Genomic DNA, 17219 nt, shown 5'->3' on the forward strand with positions numbered 1-17219 from the left:
CCCAGGAACGCTCCCTCCCACGCCTGGAGAGGGCAAGAACAGGTGACCTCAGGACACTGGCCCTCCTCGCTGCAGCCCAGCAGGAGAGTGAGCCCGTGGCTCCCCATTCAGCCCACACCTGCCCAGTGCTTGCTTCTGGTACATGTGAGACCACCTCCAACCACACAAGACCCCTGGGAGCCAGGCAGGGTGGAGCAGCCACGGACAGCGTAAGAAACAGACCCTAAGCCCTGGGGACCACGTGTCGGCCCAGATGGGCATCACCTGGGGGTTCCCCACAGGCTGGCTGGGAATGCTGGTGCAGACAGCCCTGGAAATGCACGCTTGCTTTCACAAGGACCATACTTGCTTTTCAGAGCAGAGGTGGTTTGTAGGTGGGGGAGTCAGGAAAAAAGGAAGAGGTTTTAAGACTTGCAGTGATTCTGAACTTTGAGAAAGAATTAAACCCATTCAAGAACCCGATGTGCACCTGTAATCCAAGAGCCACCATGCATGGGCCCTGGTGCCCTGCCCCCTCGTCTGACCCACGCTTGTAAACACTGAGACCCCGCTGGCTCCAGGCTGTGCCCCCCAAGGGCAGGGGGCTAACGAGGACAGGCCATGTTGTTTGAGGTCCCGAGAATGAGTGTGCTGTGAGCCAGAGTAGACCCCCACCAATGGGATGGACCAAGCCCCAAAACCATTTGGGACCCCCAGGGCTGGGGCAGCGGGCTGTGGGGGAAGGAGAGACCACACCACTCACGCAGTCATGTACCTGGTCTTTGTCCCCTCCTGCTGGGATTCTGCTGGGGGACCTTCCCCCTTGCCCCTATAAGCTTCGGCTCCACCACCACCTCTCTCAAGTGCCCACCGGCCCCCAGTTTCCTATTTTCACAACTCACAGCTCCTTAACACTCCCCCCCCCTCCCCGCCCCCCAGCCCACCAGACCCAGCCAGGGGTCTGTCCAGTGATAGATCCCAAAGGCCTGGACCTTCTTCCTGTGCCTGAGGGAGGGATGCGTGGGGAGAAGCTTGCTGGGAGGATGCCTGCAGTCAGAGTTCACGTGGCCCAACGAGGTCTTCAGACACCCCCATCCTGTCTGAGCATGAAGGGCATTTCTGAGGTGCAGGCTGAGTGGGGCATAAAGGCCATTGTGCCCTCTCCCCACCACGTGGAGCAACCCCAGATCCTGGGGTGGCAGCTCAGCTGGCCAGAGACCCAAAACCCTGGCCACTGTCCTCAATAAGACCTAGGGGTGAGGCAGCCCCATCTCCGAGCCTCCAGGGTGGGACCCTGAGGCCCTGTGCTTTATCTCAATGAAAATGCCCCTGACCCCTGGCTCCCACTTAGATGAACGGGCGTCCCAACCCCCCTAGGGCCAGCATCCTCGGTCATGAGGTCATCAGGGTCAGCCTGCTTCCGGGTGAGCAGAGTGCCAGGGACAGCCAGAAATCCGTGTGCCCCTGGGGACCCTGTGCCCACCCCATCCTGCACACCTGGGGACTGATGCGGGCAGCAGGGGAGCCTCCCGGCTGGGACCCAGACTGACAGCTTCCAAGGCACCAGCCATCTTCTGCTCGTCCTCACCGTGGTCGGAGACCACCAAGGGGGCCTTCCTGGTGACACAGGCGCTCCAGGCACATGGGGAAGCCGGGCCTACTACAAGACGGAGCTGCTAATGTCCAGGGAGGACGGAGGGGCCGCGGGGCACGGCCCCAGGGTCCTCAAACCCACGTGTGCATGTGTGCATTTACAAAAACTGTATGAAGAGACGGTCCTCCCCCAGGCACGGAGGGCCCCCACTCAGCCCTGTGGGGCTTCCAAGCCTGTCTGATGAGGGGCTCAGGGTCAAGGACCCTGAACAGCCCCCAGGATGGCCAGGGAGGTGGCGCAGTGCATGGGGGTGATCTGTACCGACAAAGCAAGGCTCCCAGCAGCGTGGATGGGGCAGGCCGGTCATATCTGCACCTGAAGGACTGCCGGCTGCAAAGCCCAGCATTGCCAGGGAGACACAGCCCAAGGGGCCTTGGCCATATCCTCCCACTCCCTGTGCTCAGAGCCCCTCCTACTCACGGGCTCTCTCGGGGCCCTGCTTCGGGCCATCCTGGGCATCGCCGTGGCCCATGTCCACTGGGGAACTGCACCTAGGCCCCGACTCGGAGCTGCGGAAGGCAAGGCTGAGCCCCCTCTGGGGACATGCCACCCCCAAGGGCAGATGGGGTGACCTCCCGGCCCGCCCCACCTCACCAGCAGAAAGGCTGGAAGTCGGTGAACTTGGCCCAGCCTTTTTCCTCCAAAGCCGAGGAGCTGGGGGTGCTGGCTGCCCACACGTTGGAACCCACATCCACCGCCACTCCCGGGGCCGGTGCCGGCGAGTTCACCGGCTCGTCAAACACCGTCCACGAGGTGCCTGTTGGGGGGAGACATAGGAGTCCAGGCACCCTTGACCCACAGGTCGGCCCCACCTGCCTTCAGGGCCCTGAAGCCCAGAGCTGCAGGGACCCCACAAGAAGTGGACCAGTGGTGTCACGGCCACCAACTGTGACAATGTGGCTAGGGTAACCTCGACTGGGAGCAGGGGGCAGCCGGGGTCTGCCATCAATCCTGCACCACCACGGCTGGGGGCATGGGACAAGTGCCACCTTCAGGAACATTGCTCGAAAGCTCGTACAGATCAAGTGAGCAGATAACAAAAGCCCACTGCAGCCCCCACCATGCACAGGCCGGCCGGGGCCTGTGTCCCTGTCCAAGTCCCCTGCCCAGCCTGAACCCTGTGTCCCCAGCGTCTACCTTCTGAGCCACCCTCCAAGCGAGGACCTTCCTTCTGGGTAGAAGCCAGAGGGGCACCTGCCCGAGCGGCATCCTTGTCTGCTTCCAAACCCTCCTTCCTGTCCTGGCCTCCACGTTCCAGGCCATTCTTGGAACAGCTCTCTGAGGTGTGAGGACCCCCAAACCTGGGGAAAGACACATGGTCAGAGCAGCCCCCAGCCAGCACCACACGGGGACCCTGGGAGCATCCTGTCCTGTGCATCCAGAGCATCGTGGCTGGGGCAGGGCTGAGAGCGCGCACACAGCGTTCTGGGGCCTCTCTGCCTCAGGAGGCTTGGGGAGACAGGTGGGCCTCACACCTGGCTCTGGCCGTCACCCGGGCAGTGCAGTGCATCTCCTTGTCCTCCCAGATGTCATCCTCCTCGTCATCATCAAAGGGCTGGATGTGGTCACTGCAGCAGGCCTCAAACAGAGCTGCGCTGGGCTGCAAGCAAGAGCACCCACGTAGCTACACGTGGCTCCCAGAGGGGCTTAGCCAGGCAAGGGGCTCACAGGATGGGGGCCCGGTCTCCCCCTGCTGCCCACCCACCACTGTGTCCCCACCACACCCAATGAGCATGGAGCAGAGGACTCACACTGTCCTCATCAGCACCAATGCTGAAGTTGATCTCCGCGATCCTATCAAAGGGAGCACTGCAACAAGGGAGATACTCAGCACCTGGACTGCCGCCAGGGCCGCCCAATGCGCCGGGTACTTTCGCTCGTGCCCTTGGCGGATGCCAGATGCAGCTGCACCTCCTGGGAGGAGCACAGCCAAGTCCAAGGGTGTGGACAGTTCTGCGGGCAGCGACCGGCCACGTGGGTAAAACAGATGGGGGCCTCGGTCAAAGGGGGCGGCTCTCTGAGCCCGCCTCCCTCCTCACACACACTTGCTTTTTTCCACCTGGGTCCACTCTGTCCCTGGTCTGCACGGTGACAACCTGCCATCGCTGAGAGTGTCTCAGCCCGGCCCCCCAGCTGAGGAAGTGGCAGGACAGCCTCCAGGGCCAGGCAGGATGAGGCCGCAGGCCTGGAACCTGGTCACACTGAGCAGAACCCAGCTCCTTCCAAAAGGGACAGGGAACAAGGTCGTGGGAGAAGGAGGCGGCTCAAATGGGGGCCGTGGTGTGCAAGGGAGCTCCCCAGTGACAGGACCCCGGCCAGGGTGGACGGCCCCGGGCACATCCTGGGAGCTCACGTGACACTGTCATCCTGGTCAGCAAACTCCTCGTCGTTGAAGCCAAACTGATCCACGAAGGTGGCCGTCATCTGCTGGACCTGGTACTCGGAGAAAGCCTGGCAGGGAGGGTGACGCAGGGTAGGCCTCAGCCCAAGGCTGCTCCCGAAAAACCCCCTGGTGCTTCTCGGCTTCTCCCAACCTAACCTCTCGGGATAACGCCAATGCAGGGTTGTGTCCAAAGAGCTTCGTTTCCTCTAAGTTTCAAGATCATCCACCAGATCCCCCAGGGTTTACTGAGGTAAGGTGGCTCAGGGGGTCCCCCCCTTGTTACAGGGGCTGCACCTCCGGCCCCTCCCCTGCTCGAGCCTGGTGCGTGGGGACTGGCACACTCCCCTGGGCGGTCTGCCGTGGCAGCTCAGCAGGGCGCCGTCCAGCACGCCCCGGAGGCCTGAGGGCTGCCGAGAGCGGGTCAGGGCTGCCGGAGGTGTGCAGAGTGGCCACACGCACCTGCTGCAGGGACAGCTCATTAGGGAAAACGCCCTCCATGTCCTCATCCTCACTCGAGGGGTGAAGGTGGTGGGTGCTTACCTGAAACAGCCAGAGTGGGTGGACGTGAGCCCCACACCCCCCGGGGCTCCTGCCCCCTAGCCCCTCCCCTCAGCGTAGGGCACACTGGGCCTCGGGCATCAGGAGCCCCGAAGAACACACTAGGGGTCCTGGTGTAACAGGGAGGGGGCTCTGCTGAGGCTTCAGGGGGCCAGTGGGGCCTGAAGCCGGACAGGTCTGTGTTCAGGACACGGAGCCGGAGACTCCGCTGCACACAGGCGGGGCCACGTGGGTGCGCACAAGCACACGTGCGTGCACACATGCGCACTCACTCACACGCGCGCACACACGCACGCGTGCGCACACATGCACTCACGCACATGCACACTCATGCACACACTGCACATGCACGCACGCACATGTGCACATACACTGTGCACGCGCGCGCACACGCACTCATGCACATGCATGCACGCACACGTGCACATACACTGTGCACGCGCACTCATATCCACAGGCACGAACATGCACACGTGCACTCACGCGCACACTGCACACGCGCGCGCATACATGCACGTGCACTCACGCACACGCGCGCGCACATGCACTCACGCACACACTGCACATGCACGCGCACTCATGCACATGCACGCACGCGTGCACATACACACTGCACGCGCACACACATGCACTCGCGCACACGCACGCACGTACACTCATGCACACGCACTGCACATGCACGCACACGCACACTGCACATGCACGCACGCACACATGCACATACACGTACTGTGCACACGTGCGTGCACACACTGCACATGCACGCATGTGCACTCATGCACACGCACTGCACATGCACGCACGTACACACGCAATACACGTACACGCACTGTGCACACGCACACTGCACGTATGCACACACGCACGTACACTGCACGTATGCACATGCACTCATGCACACGCATGCACATACACACAGTGTGCACACGCGTGCGCACGCATACGCACATAAACGTACACGCAATGTGCACACGCGCGCCCACACAGACAGGAAGGCATGGCCACTGCACCAGCTGACGCCGTGCGGCGGGAACAGCCAAGCCCCCCAAGCCCCTCACCAGGTCCACAGCGTTCCTGCGGTTGGTCTCCGCCAGGGTCTCCTCCACAAAGTTCTCCCAGCGCCCTCGGCAGTCCGCAGGGAGCCCTGCAAGGGAGCACCGGGGGTGAACCAGGTGTCCGCGCTACTGCGCACAGGTGGGGAGAGCCCGGAGGGGACATCGGAGGGCTGTGGGAAGGGAAGGAGGCCAAGGGTCCCGCAGGAACTTGAGGGCGCTCACAGGGACAGGGCCCGAGCTGAGCAGGCGCGGACCCCTGAGCTTACGTGGCGCACAGGTAGCTGCAAAGCAACCAGGGAGGAGGACTGCTGAGGAAACAGCCCAGCTTCCTTCTCTGCGCGCCCCCCGCCCCCGCCCACCACCAGCCCTCTCCGTCCCAGCCATGTGCCTCTGTGTGCCTGTTTTCTGGAAAGGTCACAGCCCCAGAAAGAGTCCGTCTGCAGCCGGTGACAGAAGACCACGGCAGAGAGCTTCTGGGCTCACCTCTTGCACCCCGACCTGTACCCTTTGTGGGGAGCCTCCCCGGGCCCGCACACCCCTTGTCACGGGCGCCAAAGGACCCAGGGGCCAAGCACACCTCCTTGTTTCCATCCTGGAGGGCCACCCAGAGCTTCCTCAGCTCACCTCTGGCCATGGGCCACAAGGACCACAGCTGAGACCCTGTGAGGGAGTGGCCACACACCTGTGTGGCCAGGCCACAGGTCTACACCTGCTGCACAAGTGGCCTGACCGTTTGCGGCCCAGCTTCCTCAGCTGCATGATGGAGGATGAGCCCCAGCATCCCCCTGTGCCTGCTCCAGGATCAGGCACCTGAGGCCTGGCTGCAGCATGACCACCTTCCCACACCCCCTGTGGGGACCCTCCCGACGGAGCTTACTCCTTTGTACAAGCACCATTCACTGAACACAAGCATCCCACATGGGGCTGAGGAAGACTGTCCTGGTCAGGAAGCTGGTAGAACACCAACCCCAGCACCTTGGGGAGTCCTGGCTGCTGTCCACCCTCAGCCTCCTTGACTCACTCATGCACTCCACCTATCTGTCCATCTGTCCACCCGAGCTCCGGGGCCTCTCAACATCCTGCTCAGGCTGGCCCGGGCATCGTCTGCCTTAGTGGGGTCACACAGACCCTTCTGAGCTGCCCGCCTTCCTGTCTGAACCACGCCAGGACATGAGGGCCAGAAAGGGGTGTGAGTGTTGGGGCTCCAGGTCGGGAGGGTGGGGGTGTCTCAGGCTGAGAGCAGAGGTGAGGCCTGACCAGAGGAGGGGCTGCCTCTGCTCAGGCCCCACAGCCTACTCTCGGGCACACAGGCTACCTCCCCCAGCTCCCTCAGCTCCGCAGACTCGTGCTGGAAAGGTCTGCAAAACTGCCTGAGTCAGAGAAGGAGGGCGGCATTCAGACAGGACTCGGGTGGTCCCTGAGCAGAGCACAGGAGAACCTTGGGCCACTTGTGTTTCTGAATGCTGGCACTGGACAGGGTCTCTGGGAACAAGGAGAACCCCCACGGATGTCTGTTCGGACACCTGGGACCCAGGCCCACCTGAGAGAAGGTTCCACGTGGGAAAGCAATCTGACTCCAGTGCAGTTACCGCTTGCTGAGGGTCAGGGGTCAGAGGCAGCGAGGGCAGAAAGGGCTCACCTCGGATGACGTCGCTGATGTGGGTCTGCACGGGGCCCTTCTCCAGGTTCTGCGCCACCGCGTTGGCGATCCGGGTAAGGTGGCCCATGTTGCCGCGCCTCATGCCGCCCGCTGCCCTGGAATGAGCGGCAGGACCAGGGGGCCACTGGGGTGGCCTCACTGTGTGTCCACCAGGGCCCTGACCTTGCCCCGCATGGCCTTCCCTGTGCCCACTACCCCCCAGCCCCGCCCCGGCGAATCCTTCCTCACAGCCTTACCTGCAGGACTTATTTTTGGAGAGCACCCGCTGTGTGCCAGCCAGTAACTCCAGTCACACTGCTCCTACCCCACCGTCCAGACCAGACCTCCATACTAGCAGGGCCTGATGGGCCTCCGCCCGCCCTGCAGGCCTGGTCCAACACCGTGTCCCTCGACCCACTCTGACACCTCTGACCTATCCTAGCCCCCGACGCCCTCCCAGCTCTGCCCAGAGCTGGCTGACCTGAAGGAACACCCAGTGGGGCAGAAGACTCCGAAAGACTAAAATACAGTGCATCTCTGCTGTACGTGCTGACCCGGGAATGATCAAGAATGGACACACAGGACCCAGAAGCAGGCAGGCCAGGGCAAGGGCTGCTGTAGGAGGCCGGCGGCTCAGAGCTGGCCTGTCTCTGCCAGGCTCTCTGCCCGGTGTCCATACTGCCTCCCCCTCACCGAGCCCTATGCACCCTGAGGCCCACGGCCTGGCTTCTGTCCACCGTTCCATCCCACGCTGCCATGCACACGCAGCTTTGTGTTCAACCTCTCATCTGTCACACATGACCCAACAGAAGGGCACCTCTTAAAATCCCTCCTGTATTAGGAAGATGTAAAATGCTCACACATCTAGAAATGCAGCACTTGAGTCACAGAGTGGACAGAGTTGCTTCTGACCATGTTCTCTGTCTTAAAAGGCTGACAGCGCCCCGGAGAGGAAGCAAAGGTGAGCCCCTGAGCCCATGAGCCCAGCCTGGTAGAGGAAGGGGTCAGGAGAGCGCCTGTGGGACAGGGAGGCCTGTGAGGAGCTGCCCAGGGCACAGGAGGACGGGGCCAGGGACAAGGCCTGTCAGCCTGCCGTCTTAACCTCTGGGGCGTCGTGGACCCTTAGTGACAGCGATGAAGTACCCCCCCAACAGGTGCCCATGTGCACAAATACAGAATGTACAAGAGCAGCCTCCGCCCAGGGCTTCGCTTCAGTGGGTATTGCAAGGACCAGGCCCAAGGAAGGACAGATGGCCCCATCTTGTACGTATTCTAGAGGATGCAAACTGGTGGGTTCTGTACCAGCAGGATGTGGGCCATGAACCAGGTGAGGTCAGAGAGCCCCTGGGAGCAGAAGTCAGCAGGGCCAAGGGAAGGCAGGGTGAGGGTGGGGCTGGGGCTGCCCACACTGGGCCCCACAGGCCACACCTCTGCGGGACCTGGGTGGTCGAGACTTCTAGGCAACGGTGAGACCATCTGTGTGTTTCAGATAGATCCCAGCTGGGTGGGGCAGGAAAGCCAGCAGGAAGTAGCTTAGATGCGCTTGGGAGGTTTCAGGGCTCAGTGAGAACTGGCTGGTGGCTGGGGTGGGGAGATGGGAGAATTGAGGACACACTGTGGGTATAAGATGGGGTCTTGGCTGACAGATGGGGAGGGCGGGGGTGGAGTATAGAGCTGCTCGGCCCGTCTCCTCTGGTCCCCCTAGGCCCTGACCTTCCCTGGACAGCACTTCCAGGTGTTCATCCAGGAACAGGATGCCCTTCCTGGACACCCCGTGGTGGCCCCAGAAACCTGCACTGGGCCCTCAGGCACCCCCTGCAGCCCCCCGGGGGTTCTTACTGAGCATGATCATTGGCTTCCCAGGCCTCCAGGATCCTCTGGACCAGGCAGCACTTCTGGAACAGCTAGAGGGCCAGGTGACACTGGTCAGGGTCTACAGGGCTGCACACTCCCCTCCACCCACCCCCAGACGGTGAAGCAGGCACACGAGCACAAGGCTCACCGTGGGCAGGGACACCATTGCGGCCTCTCTGCAGCCCCTAGGCCCCCCGAGGGCTGCCCAGTTCCGCTCCTTCCCCTTGGCCTCCTCCCACCTCCTGTGTCCAGAAGCAAGGAGTGAGCCTGAGTACTGTTTCCTGTGCCTGCACGTTTGTTCTGGGACTCAACTCACACCCCACCCCACACGGGGCCCCCTGCACACCCCCACCCCCGTGTGGCCCTCACCACTGAAGTCGCCTGCCCCCGGCTGTCTACCCCCTGGGCTGCTGTCCAGCTCAGGCCTGCACGTTGCAGGACTCGCTCAAGCCACACCTTCTATGGGGACTCTCACCAAAGACCAAGGCCTTCCCGAGCCTCTGCCCCTCCTGTGTGGGCCTCACAGCCAGCCTGAGGGCCAGGGCTGTCCCTGCACAGCCCCGGGCCTTGCCAGGGAAGCATCTCTAAGTGGGCTCCTTGACACGGGGAGGGGCGTCAGTGCTACTTCTCAAGAGCACCCAGCCGGGCACTTGCTTGCTTCCTCTCCTCCTCAGCAAACACCTGCTGAGGCCGACTCTCTGCCAGACACAACGCTAGAGCAGTTCAGGGCAGGGAGACACAGACACCAGGGGTGTGCCTGCTTGAGGCCCCGGAAAAGCTGTGGGCAGTCCCGGAGGTGAGCGTCCGTCATGCACTCATGGGCGAGCAAGGAAAAGGAGAGAGAATGTAGTTTCAAAAGGTCCATAATCCCAGAGCATTTCTCATGAGAATTTTCGACTCATGCTCTCTCTTTCCCTTGCATTTTCCTTCATGGCTACGACAGGGTACAGCAGACCGGCCTGGAAGGAGCAGACCCTCCCCCTCCGGCGCCTCGGCTCCCCCAGTACAGTGGCCCTGGCAAACGTGGACAGTTCCTTTGTGACTCGCAGTCTGATGGGTGGAGGGAGGGCAGCGCATCCACGTCCTGGGAGGATTAGGGGTGGCCACGGGCGGCCAGCGTTAGTGCCGACATCCACACACTGAGGGTGGGCTCAGCAAGCAGTGATGCGCAGGGCACACAGCAAAACACGGGTCACTGGCCGGACTTACATGGGTCACCATTGTGCTCTCAGGGCGGCTGGCGGCAGGCGGGGGGGTGTCTGGGCCCCCGTTCCCGGGCAGAAGCTGCACCCCGCTCTCCGGTCCGCTGGCTTCCGCCCTGTCCTCCCGGGCAGCGTGGGACAGGATGGCGGCAATGCATAGTTCCACTTGGAAGTGCAAGAAGTTATTCCAAGTGTACTTAAAAAACAGGTCCTGGGGTAAACAGAGGACAGAGGAAAGTCTGTGGACTGGTTTTCTCCTGGCGGCGGGACCACACAAGTGAGGGGATCACTGTCCCCTGGCCATCTAAGTGGTCAGGGGACGCTGAAGGTTCTTCCTTGACACGGTCTCTCCATGACCACCTGCCCTTCCATCCCCAGCTTGCTGCTTTGTTCCGCTCCCGGTAATCTCTGCTCTCATCTGACCACGTCCTGTGGTGGGCTTATCCTTTTGTCCTTAAGTTAGAAGCTTAACTCACTCACTTTTAGCCTTTTTTCTTTCCCAGGTATCCTTATACATTTTGCTATATGGTATTTTTACTATTCTTCCTTTATGATCTGTCTTTGACCCATGAGTTACTGGAAGTACATTAAATTCTCAGACATCCAGGGATTCTATTCGGGAGGGGACATGAAATCGAGAGGTGCACACGTGGGCACTCCCTGAAGGAACCCAGCAGGGCCCAAACCTCAGCTGCACAGGCCGAAGCCCAGAGGAGGCTGAGTGAGGGTGGCCGCATAGCACCCCTGGACCAGGGCTGGGCACGGCAGCCTGCTTCGGGCTCTCTGGTCCCCGATGCCAGTAGGGAGGCAGCAGCAAGGAGGAGTGACACAGAATGCCTGTCCACATCCCTCTGGCCACAGTGGCTATGGCAGCCTGTGTCTCAGGCCCTCTGCTGTCCACGAGGGAGGAGGAGGGGTATGCAGGGGGGGAAATGGGGCAGGAGGACAGGGTGTAGACTCCCCGAGACAGGAGTATGGGCCCTTCCTCCACACCAAGGATTTGGGAAATGGCTAAAAGGCAGGAAGCCCATCTGCTTAACACAGTTCTCCACAGAAACATGGTCCCAAATCTCAGCTTCGCTCTCTCTGCCTGTGTGACCTTGAGTGACCCTGGAGGCGGCTTCACGATGTTACCTATTCTTCAACACAGAGTCAGACCCACCTTCCAATAAAGAAAAGCCCAGGGCCAGACAGCTTCACTGATGAATTCTACCAAACATTTAAAGAAGAATCAACAACAACAATCCTCAAACTCTTCCCCCATAAAGAAGGAACACTTTCTAATTCATTCTGTGAGGACAGTATTACCTCGTTATCAAAGCCAGATGAAGACACGCCAAGAAAACCACACACCAATATCCCTTATGAACATCAATGCAAAAATCCTCAACAAAATACTAACAAACCAGACTCAGCAGCATGTTAAGGGACTACACTCCAAGACCAGGCAGGATTTATTCCTGGAATGCAGGGATGGTTCGACATCTGAAAACCAATGTAATGCACCATATTAACCAAATAAAGGGGGAAAAAAAAACCAAACAGACAATCGTCTCAACTGATATTGAAAGCACATTTGACAATATTTGACATATTTTCTTGATAAAAACACTTAATAAACTAACAATAAAAGGAAACCTCCTCAACGTGATAAAGGTCATGTGTGGCTGGCCCACGGCAAACACCACACTCAAGGGTGAAGGACTGAAAGCTTTCTCTATGAAGAGCAAGGCAAGGATGCCCACTTTCAATGTTGCACTGGAAGTTCTAAACAGAGCAACTGGGCAAGGAACAGAAATAAAAGGCGTGCAAACTGGAAAGAAAGAAGTAGAATTACCTCTTTTCACAGATGATGCAATCTTATATGCAGAAAATTTCAGATTCCACACAAACTGTTGAGCTAATAAACAAGTTCAGCAAAGTCACAGGACACAAAATCAACACACAAATAGTACATTTCCACACACTAGCTTAGATTAAAAAAATTAAGAGAACAATTCTATTTATAACAACATTCAAAAGAATAAAATACTTAGGGGGTGCCTGGGTGGTTCAGTTGTTAAGCGTCTGCCTTCGGCTCAGGTCATGATCCCAGGGTCCTGGGATAGAGCCCCACATCGGACCCCCTGCTCAGCGGAGAGCCTGCTTCTCCCTCTGCCACTCCCCCTGCTTGTGTTCCTTCTCTCACTGTGTCTGTCAAATAAATAAAATCTTAAAAAAAAAAAAAAAAAAAGATGGGCACCTGGGTGGCTCAGTTGGTTGAGCGACTGCCTTCGGCTCGGGTCATGGTCCTGGAGTCCCGGGATCGAGTCCCCCATCGGGCTCCCTGCTCAGCGGGGAGTCTGCTTCTCCTTCTGACCCTCCCCCGTCTCATGCTCTCTCTTTCTCATTCTCTCTCTCAAATAAATAAAATCTTAAAAAAAAAAAAAAAGATACATATAGGGGACGCCTGGGTGGCTCAGTTGGTTAAGTGTCTGACTTTGGCTCGGGTCATGATCCTGGAGTTCTGGGATCAAGTCCCACGTCGGGCTCCCTGCTCAGCGAGGAGCCTGCTTCTCCCTCTAACCCTCCCCCTTCTCATGTACTCTCTCTCTCATTCTCGCTCTCTCAAATAAATAAATCTTTAAAAATAAATAAAAATAAAAAAAGAATAAAATACTCAGGAATAAATTAAACCTAGAAAATGAAAGACTTGTACATTAGAAACTACAAACAGTGCTGAAAAGAGTAAAGAAGACATAAATAATGGAAAGACTCCATGTTCGTAGATTGGAAGACTTAATTTTGTTAAGATGACAATACTACCCAAAGTGCTCTATAGACTAATTATCTATCAAGATCCCAATGGCATTTTTTTTTGGTAGAAATAGAAAACCCATCCTAAAATTTATACTTTTTTAAAGATTTTATTTATTTGAGAGAGAGAGAGAGCACAAGAGAGGGGAGGGTCAGAGAGAGAGAAGCAGACCCCACTGAACAGGGAGCCCAATGCGGGGCTCTGAGACCATGACCTGAGCCAAAGGCAGTCGCTTAAGAGACTGAGCCACCCAGGCGCCCTCCATCTTAAAATTTATATGGAATCTAAAGGGATCCCAAACAGCCAAAACAATCTTGAAAAAGAACAAAGTTGGAGAACTCACATTTTCCAGTTTTAAAACTCACTACATAACTACAGTAATCAAAATAGTGTGATAGTTGCATGAGGATAGACATATAGACCAAAAAAACGAGAGTCTAGAAATACATCCTCACATATATGGCCAACTGATTCTTTTTCTTTCTTTTCTTCCTTCCCTCTTTCCCTTCCTTTCCCTTTCCCCAGCCCCTTTACTCCCTCCCTGTCTTTCTTTCTTTCGTTTAAGTAATCTCTAAGCCCAGCCTGGTGGTCAAACTCACAAGCCTGAGATCAAAAGTCACATGCTCTACCCACTGAGACAGCCAGGCTCCACATGGTCAACTGGTTCTCCATGACAGCGTCACGATCATTCAAAGTGGGAAAAGACAGTCTCTCCAACAAATGGTGCTGGAAAAACTGGATATCAGCATGGAAAAGAAAGAAGTGGGACCCTTATCTTACACTACATATAAAAATTAACTTAAAATAGATCAAAGGCCTAGTAAAGCTAGAACTATAAAACTCTTAGAAGAAAACATAGGAGGAGAGCTTCATGACAGCAGACCTGGCAATGATTTCTTGCATACGACACCCAAAACACAATCAATAGAAGAAAAAAATAGGAAGTCGGACTTTATCAAGATTTACAACTTTTGTGTCAGATGCTATCATCAAGAGAGTGAAAATAATCTACAGAATGGACGAATGTATTTTCAAATCATACATCCGGTAAGTTTTAATATAGAGAATATATAAAGAGCTCCTACAATTCAACCATTAAAAAAAACCCACTTAAAAAATAGACAAAGGACTTGAACAAACAGTTCTCCAGAGATAATCATTAGGGAAATGCAAAGCAGAACACCCCTGCCGTGAAATACCACTTACAACACTAGGATGCTTATTATTAAAAAACAAACAGAAAATCCCAATAAACAGAAAACAGGTGTTGATGAGGATGTGGAGAAACTGGACCCCCATACACTGCTGATGGGAACGTAAGTTGGTACAATCACCGTGGAAAACAGTGTGGAGGCTCCTCAAAAAATTAATCACAGAAATACGTTCCGACCCAGCAATCCCACTTCTGGGCATATACCCAAAAGCAATGAAAGCAGGTCTCAGAGAGGTACTGTCCAGCTGTACTTAGAGCAGCACCTACTCACAACAGCTAACATGTGGAAGCAACCCCGCTGTCCCCCGCCAGCTGGAGGGACAGACAAAACGTGGCCATCGGCATCGTGGAGTAGTACTCAGCCTGCTGACACCTGCCATGACCCGGGGGAGCCCTGAGGACACTGTGCTGAAACAAGCCAGACCCAGAAGGACAAATCCTGTCTGGTTCCACTTCTAGGAGGCACCTGCAGTGGTCAGACCCAGGGGGACAGAGAGCAGACGGCGGGGCTGGGGAGGGGGCTGTGGGGATAGACTGTTTACTGGTCAGTTCCTGTTTGAGAAGATGAGAAAGTTCCAGAAAAAGACAGTGGTGATGGTTATATAACATCGTGAAGGTACTTAATGCCACTGAATTGTACACTTAAAAATCATAAAAATGGTAAATTTTAGGTTACGTGTATTTTCCCACAGTAAGATAAAAGCAGAAAGAGGGGTGAGAGAGACGGAAGAGGAAAGGAGGCCTTTTCTAACTGAACCCCCTGATCCGTATCTGGGCTCACGGTCCAAACACTGGAAGAAACCAATAGTACTTCGGGCCTAGTGCCAAGGCTGGCTCCTCCTGGGATAAGGATTCAAATGTTAGAAGACATCAGCTCTCTGGGAGTAGAGGCCCTACAGAAAGGCAGAGACAAGACTGGAGACTGCATCTACCCATGGCTGACACCTAGGGTGATGCCCCACCCTGTCAGCACCCTCCGTCCTCAGCAGCTGCCCACAGCCGGCCCTGCCTGCCTGCCCCTCTCCCTCAGGCCCCAAGGCTGTCCTGGGGGCAACTGAGAGGCATCTGCGGAGGAGAGGGCCATTTCCCATTGGCTTGGGCAAGAACTGCTAGGGTGACCTTCCACAGTGGGTGACCGGGAGCTGCAATCCTAGAACGCGTTATGTTGAAGAGCTGTAACGGAAGTTCTATCTTCGGCAGAAGGCAGAAAGGAGATGGGCCGTCATTTCCCCACTCCCTCAAGCTGGATTAGAGATCTGCCCTGTGCCTCCAGACCAATTCTGCACGAGCCTACAGCAAGGCCTGTCCCACTGCTACTCAGCATGCTTCAGCGGCAACAGCGCCGTCAGCCCCGGCACGGATCCGGGAAGTAGTCTCTGGGCACAGACCGTACCTGTTCCGGGAGAGAACCGAAGCCTCCCCTCGGGCAGACCCCTGTCCGTATGCTGAGGTCCAGGGCCTGCCTCTGACGGACACTGCCCGGTCTGCCCACCTGCTGCAGACCAGACGGCCACGCAGACGGCCCCGCCCGCTCACCAGCAGCAAACCCATGGTGTTGAGCCGGCAGAGCTCCTGGTTGATGCTGGGCGTGTTTGTGTGCAGCAGCGCAGCTGTGAGGCGGGCACTGTGCAGACGGGCGTTCCCCAGAGGCTCCTCCAGCACGCCGATGGTGGTCAGGATTGCTGTCTTCTACAAAGAAGCACCACCCAGTTAGAGCCTTGCAACCAGCATGACCACTGCTGGCTCCTCTCAGCTCTGGTGTAGCTGCTCGAAGGGGCCCAGGCTGGGGAGGCGTGGGACGTGTGTGTGGAGGCTGGTCAGGGCAGCACTGCCCGCAAGAGGAAGCGGGGGGTCAGCGGGGTTAGGAGCCCCAGCACTCCCCTCAGGGCCTCACAAAGCAGCAAGCAATGGTGGTCCACTGCCCCAAGAAGCCCAGGGCTGTCTGGTCTCAGCAAACCAGGCAAAGAGATGTGCACCTCAGCTCATGAGACATGTGCAAGATGGGGCCAGCTCTCTCAGGACCCTGAGCTAACCTCACGAAGACTCTCGGAGGACACGGGTAACAGTGGCCTTGTCACACTGGACGCAGGTGTTTCCTGACCCCATGCATGGCAGCATGACGTGTCCACCTTCTCGTTAACCCAATGTTCCAGAATCCCTACCTGCATGAAGCTCACTTTCTAGTGGGAGAGGCAGACGGTAAGTTGATAAATAAAATAAGCTGTGCAGTAAATCACGGTGAGTACTAAGAAGCACCCAGGAAAGGGAAAGGGGCCGTGACTGAGAGGGGCCCCATGGTGAGACCGGATGGCGGCTAAGCGACTGAGCCCTTCTCCGCATGACCCAAGTGCTGCCCAGAGCTGCTGAGCTGAGCAAAGGGCTCCCCTGGGACCCTCCCTGACCCCTGGCCTGGTGTCCCTGACTTGGAGGCCAGACCTCAACTTGGTAAACGGCTCTCAGATGACCCCTATTTCAGAGCACAAGAGTCATGCGGCGGGGGGGCTGCAAAATGTCCAACCCCTAGGCCTTACCTCAGAGCAGAGATGGATACTCAGCAGATGAGGGTGTGAAAACACGCTTCTGGCATCTGCCTGGTGGTTCTCAAGCTGGGGAGTAGGGTCCTCTGCTTGCAAACCATCCTGCCTACAATGGCTGCATGGGTCCCTAATAGCTGGTCAGGGTCACCTACCTTCGGCGGGCTGAGCAGAAGCTGGTGGAAGTCCTTCAGCCGTGGCTCAATGCCATGCAGTATGCCGCTGCTGACGGTACACAGCCCTTCCCGTCCCTGAGAAAAGGAGTCCACCAAGCCCTCTGTCCTGTGGACGAGGACAGCAGATGGAGACACGCGGGATGCGCCCCATCCTCTGTCTCACCTCGCCCCCCAA

General features: G+C 57.4%; 1 protein-coding gene across 15 annotated transcripts in view; it reads right to left on the reverse strand.

The window, feature by feature from the left end:
- The window catches only part of PPP6R2 (protein phosphatase 6 regulatory subunit 2), a 78205-nt gene that overhangs the window by 1356 nt on the left and 59630 nt on the right, over positions 1-17219 (reverse strand). For 7 of the 15 annotated variants that reach the window (XM_054506633.2, XM_064590408.1, XM_064590405.1 and 4 more), the window contains 15 exons: positions 17024-17150; positions 16368-16514; positions 15871-16023; positions 10332-10535; positions 9108-9172; positions 7269-7384; positions 5633-5718; positions 4476-4556; positions 3987-4084; positions 3385-3442; positions 3109-3233; positions 2771-2934; positions 2228-2390; positions 2054-2142; positions 1477-1639 (listed from right to left, as the gene is read on the reverse strand). In XM_054506633.2, the coding sequence (XP_054362608.1) occupies positions 1477-1639; positions 2054-2142; positions 2228-2390; positions 2771-2934; positions 3109-3233; positions 3385-3442; positions 3987-4084; positions 4476-4556; positions 5633-5718; positions 7269-7384; positions 9108-9172; positions 10332-10535; positions 15871-16023; positions 16368-16514; positions 17024-17150 (1839 nt within the window). Of the gene's footprint in view, positions 1-971; positions 1080-1476; positions 1640-2053; positions 2143-2227; positions 2391-2770; positions 2935-3108; positions 3234-3384; positions 3443-3986; positions 4085-4475; positions 4557-5632; positions 5719-7268; positions 7385-9107; positions 9173-10331; positions 10536-15870; positions 16024-16367; positions 16515-17023; positions 17151-17219 lie in introns of those variants that run through there. The other 8 variants (XM_054506638.2, XM_054506642.2, XM_064590409.1 and 5 more) reach the window with 8 other exon arrangements.

Source organism: Mirounga angustirostris, unplaced genomic scaffold, assembly GCF_029215605.1.
Source record: "Mirounga angustirostris isolate CCGP_5_RB_7025 unplaced genomic scaffold, mMirAng1.0.hap1 SCAF_5, whole genome shotgun sequence".
Classification (NCBI taxonomy): domain Eukaryota; kingdom Metazoa; phylum Chordata; class Mammalia; order Carnivora; family Phocidae; genus Mirounga; species Mirounga angustirostris.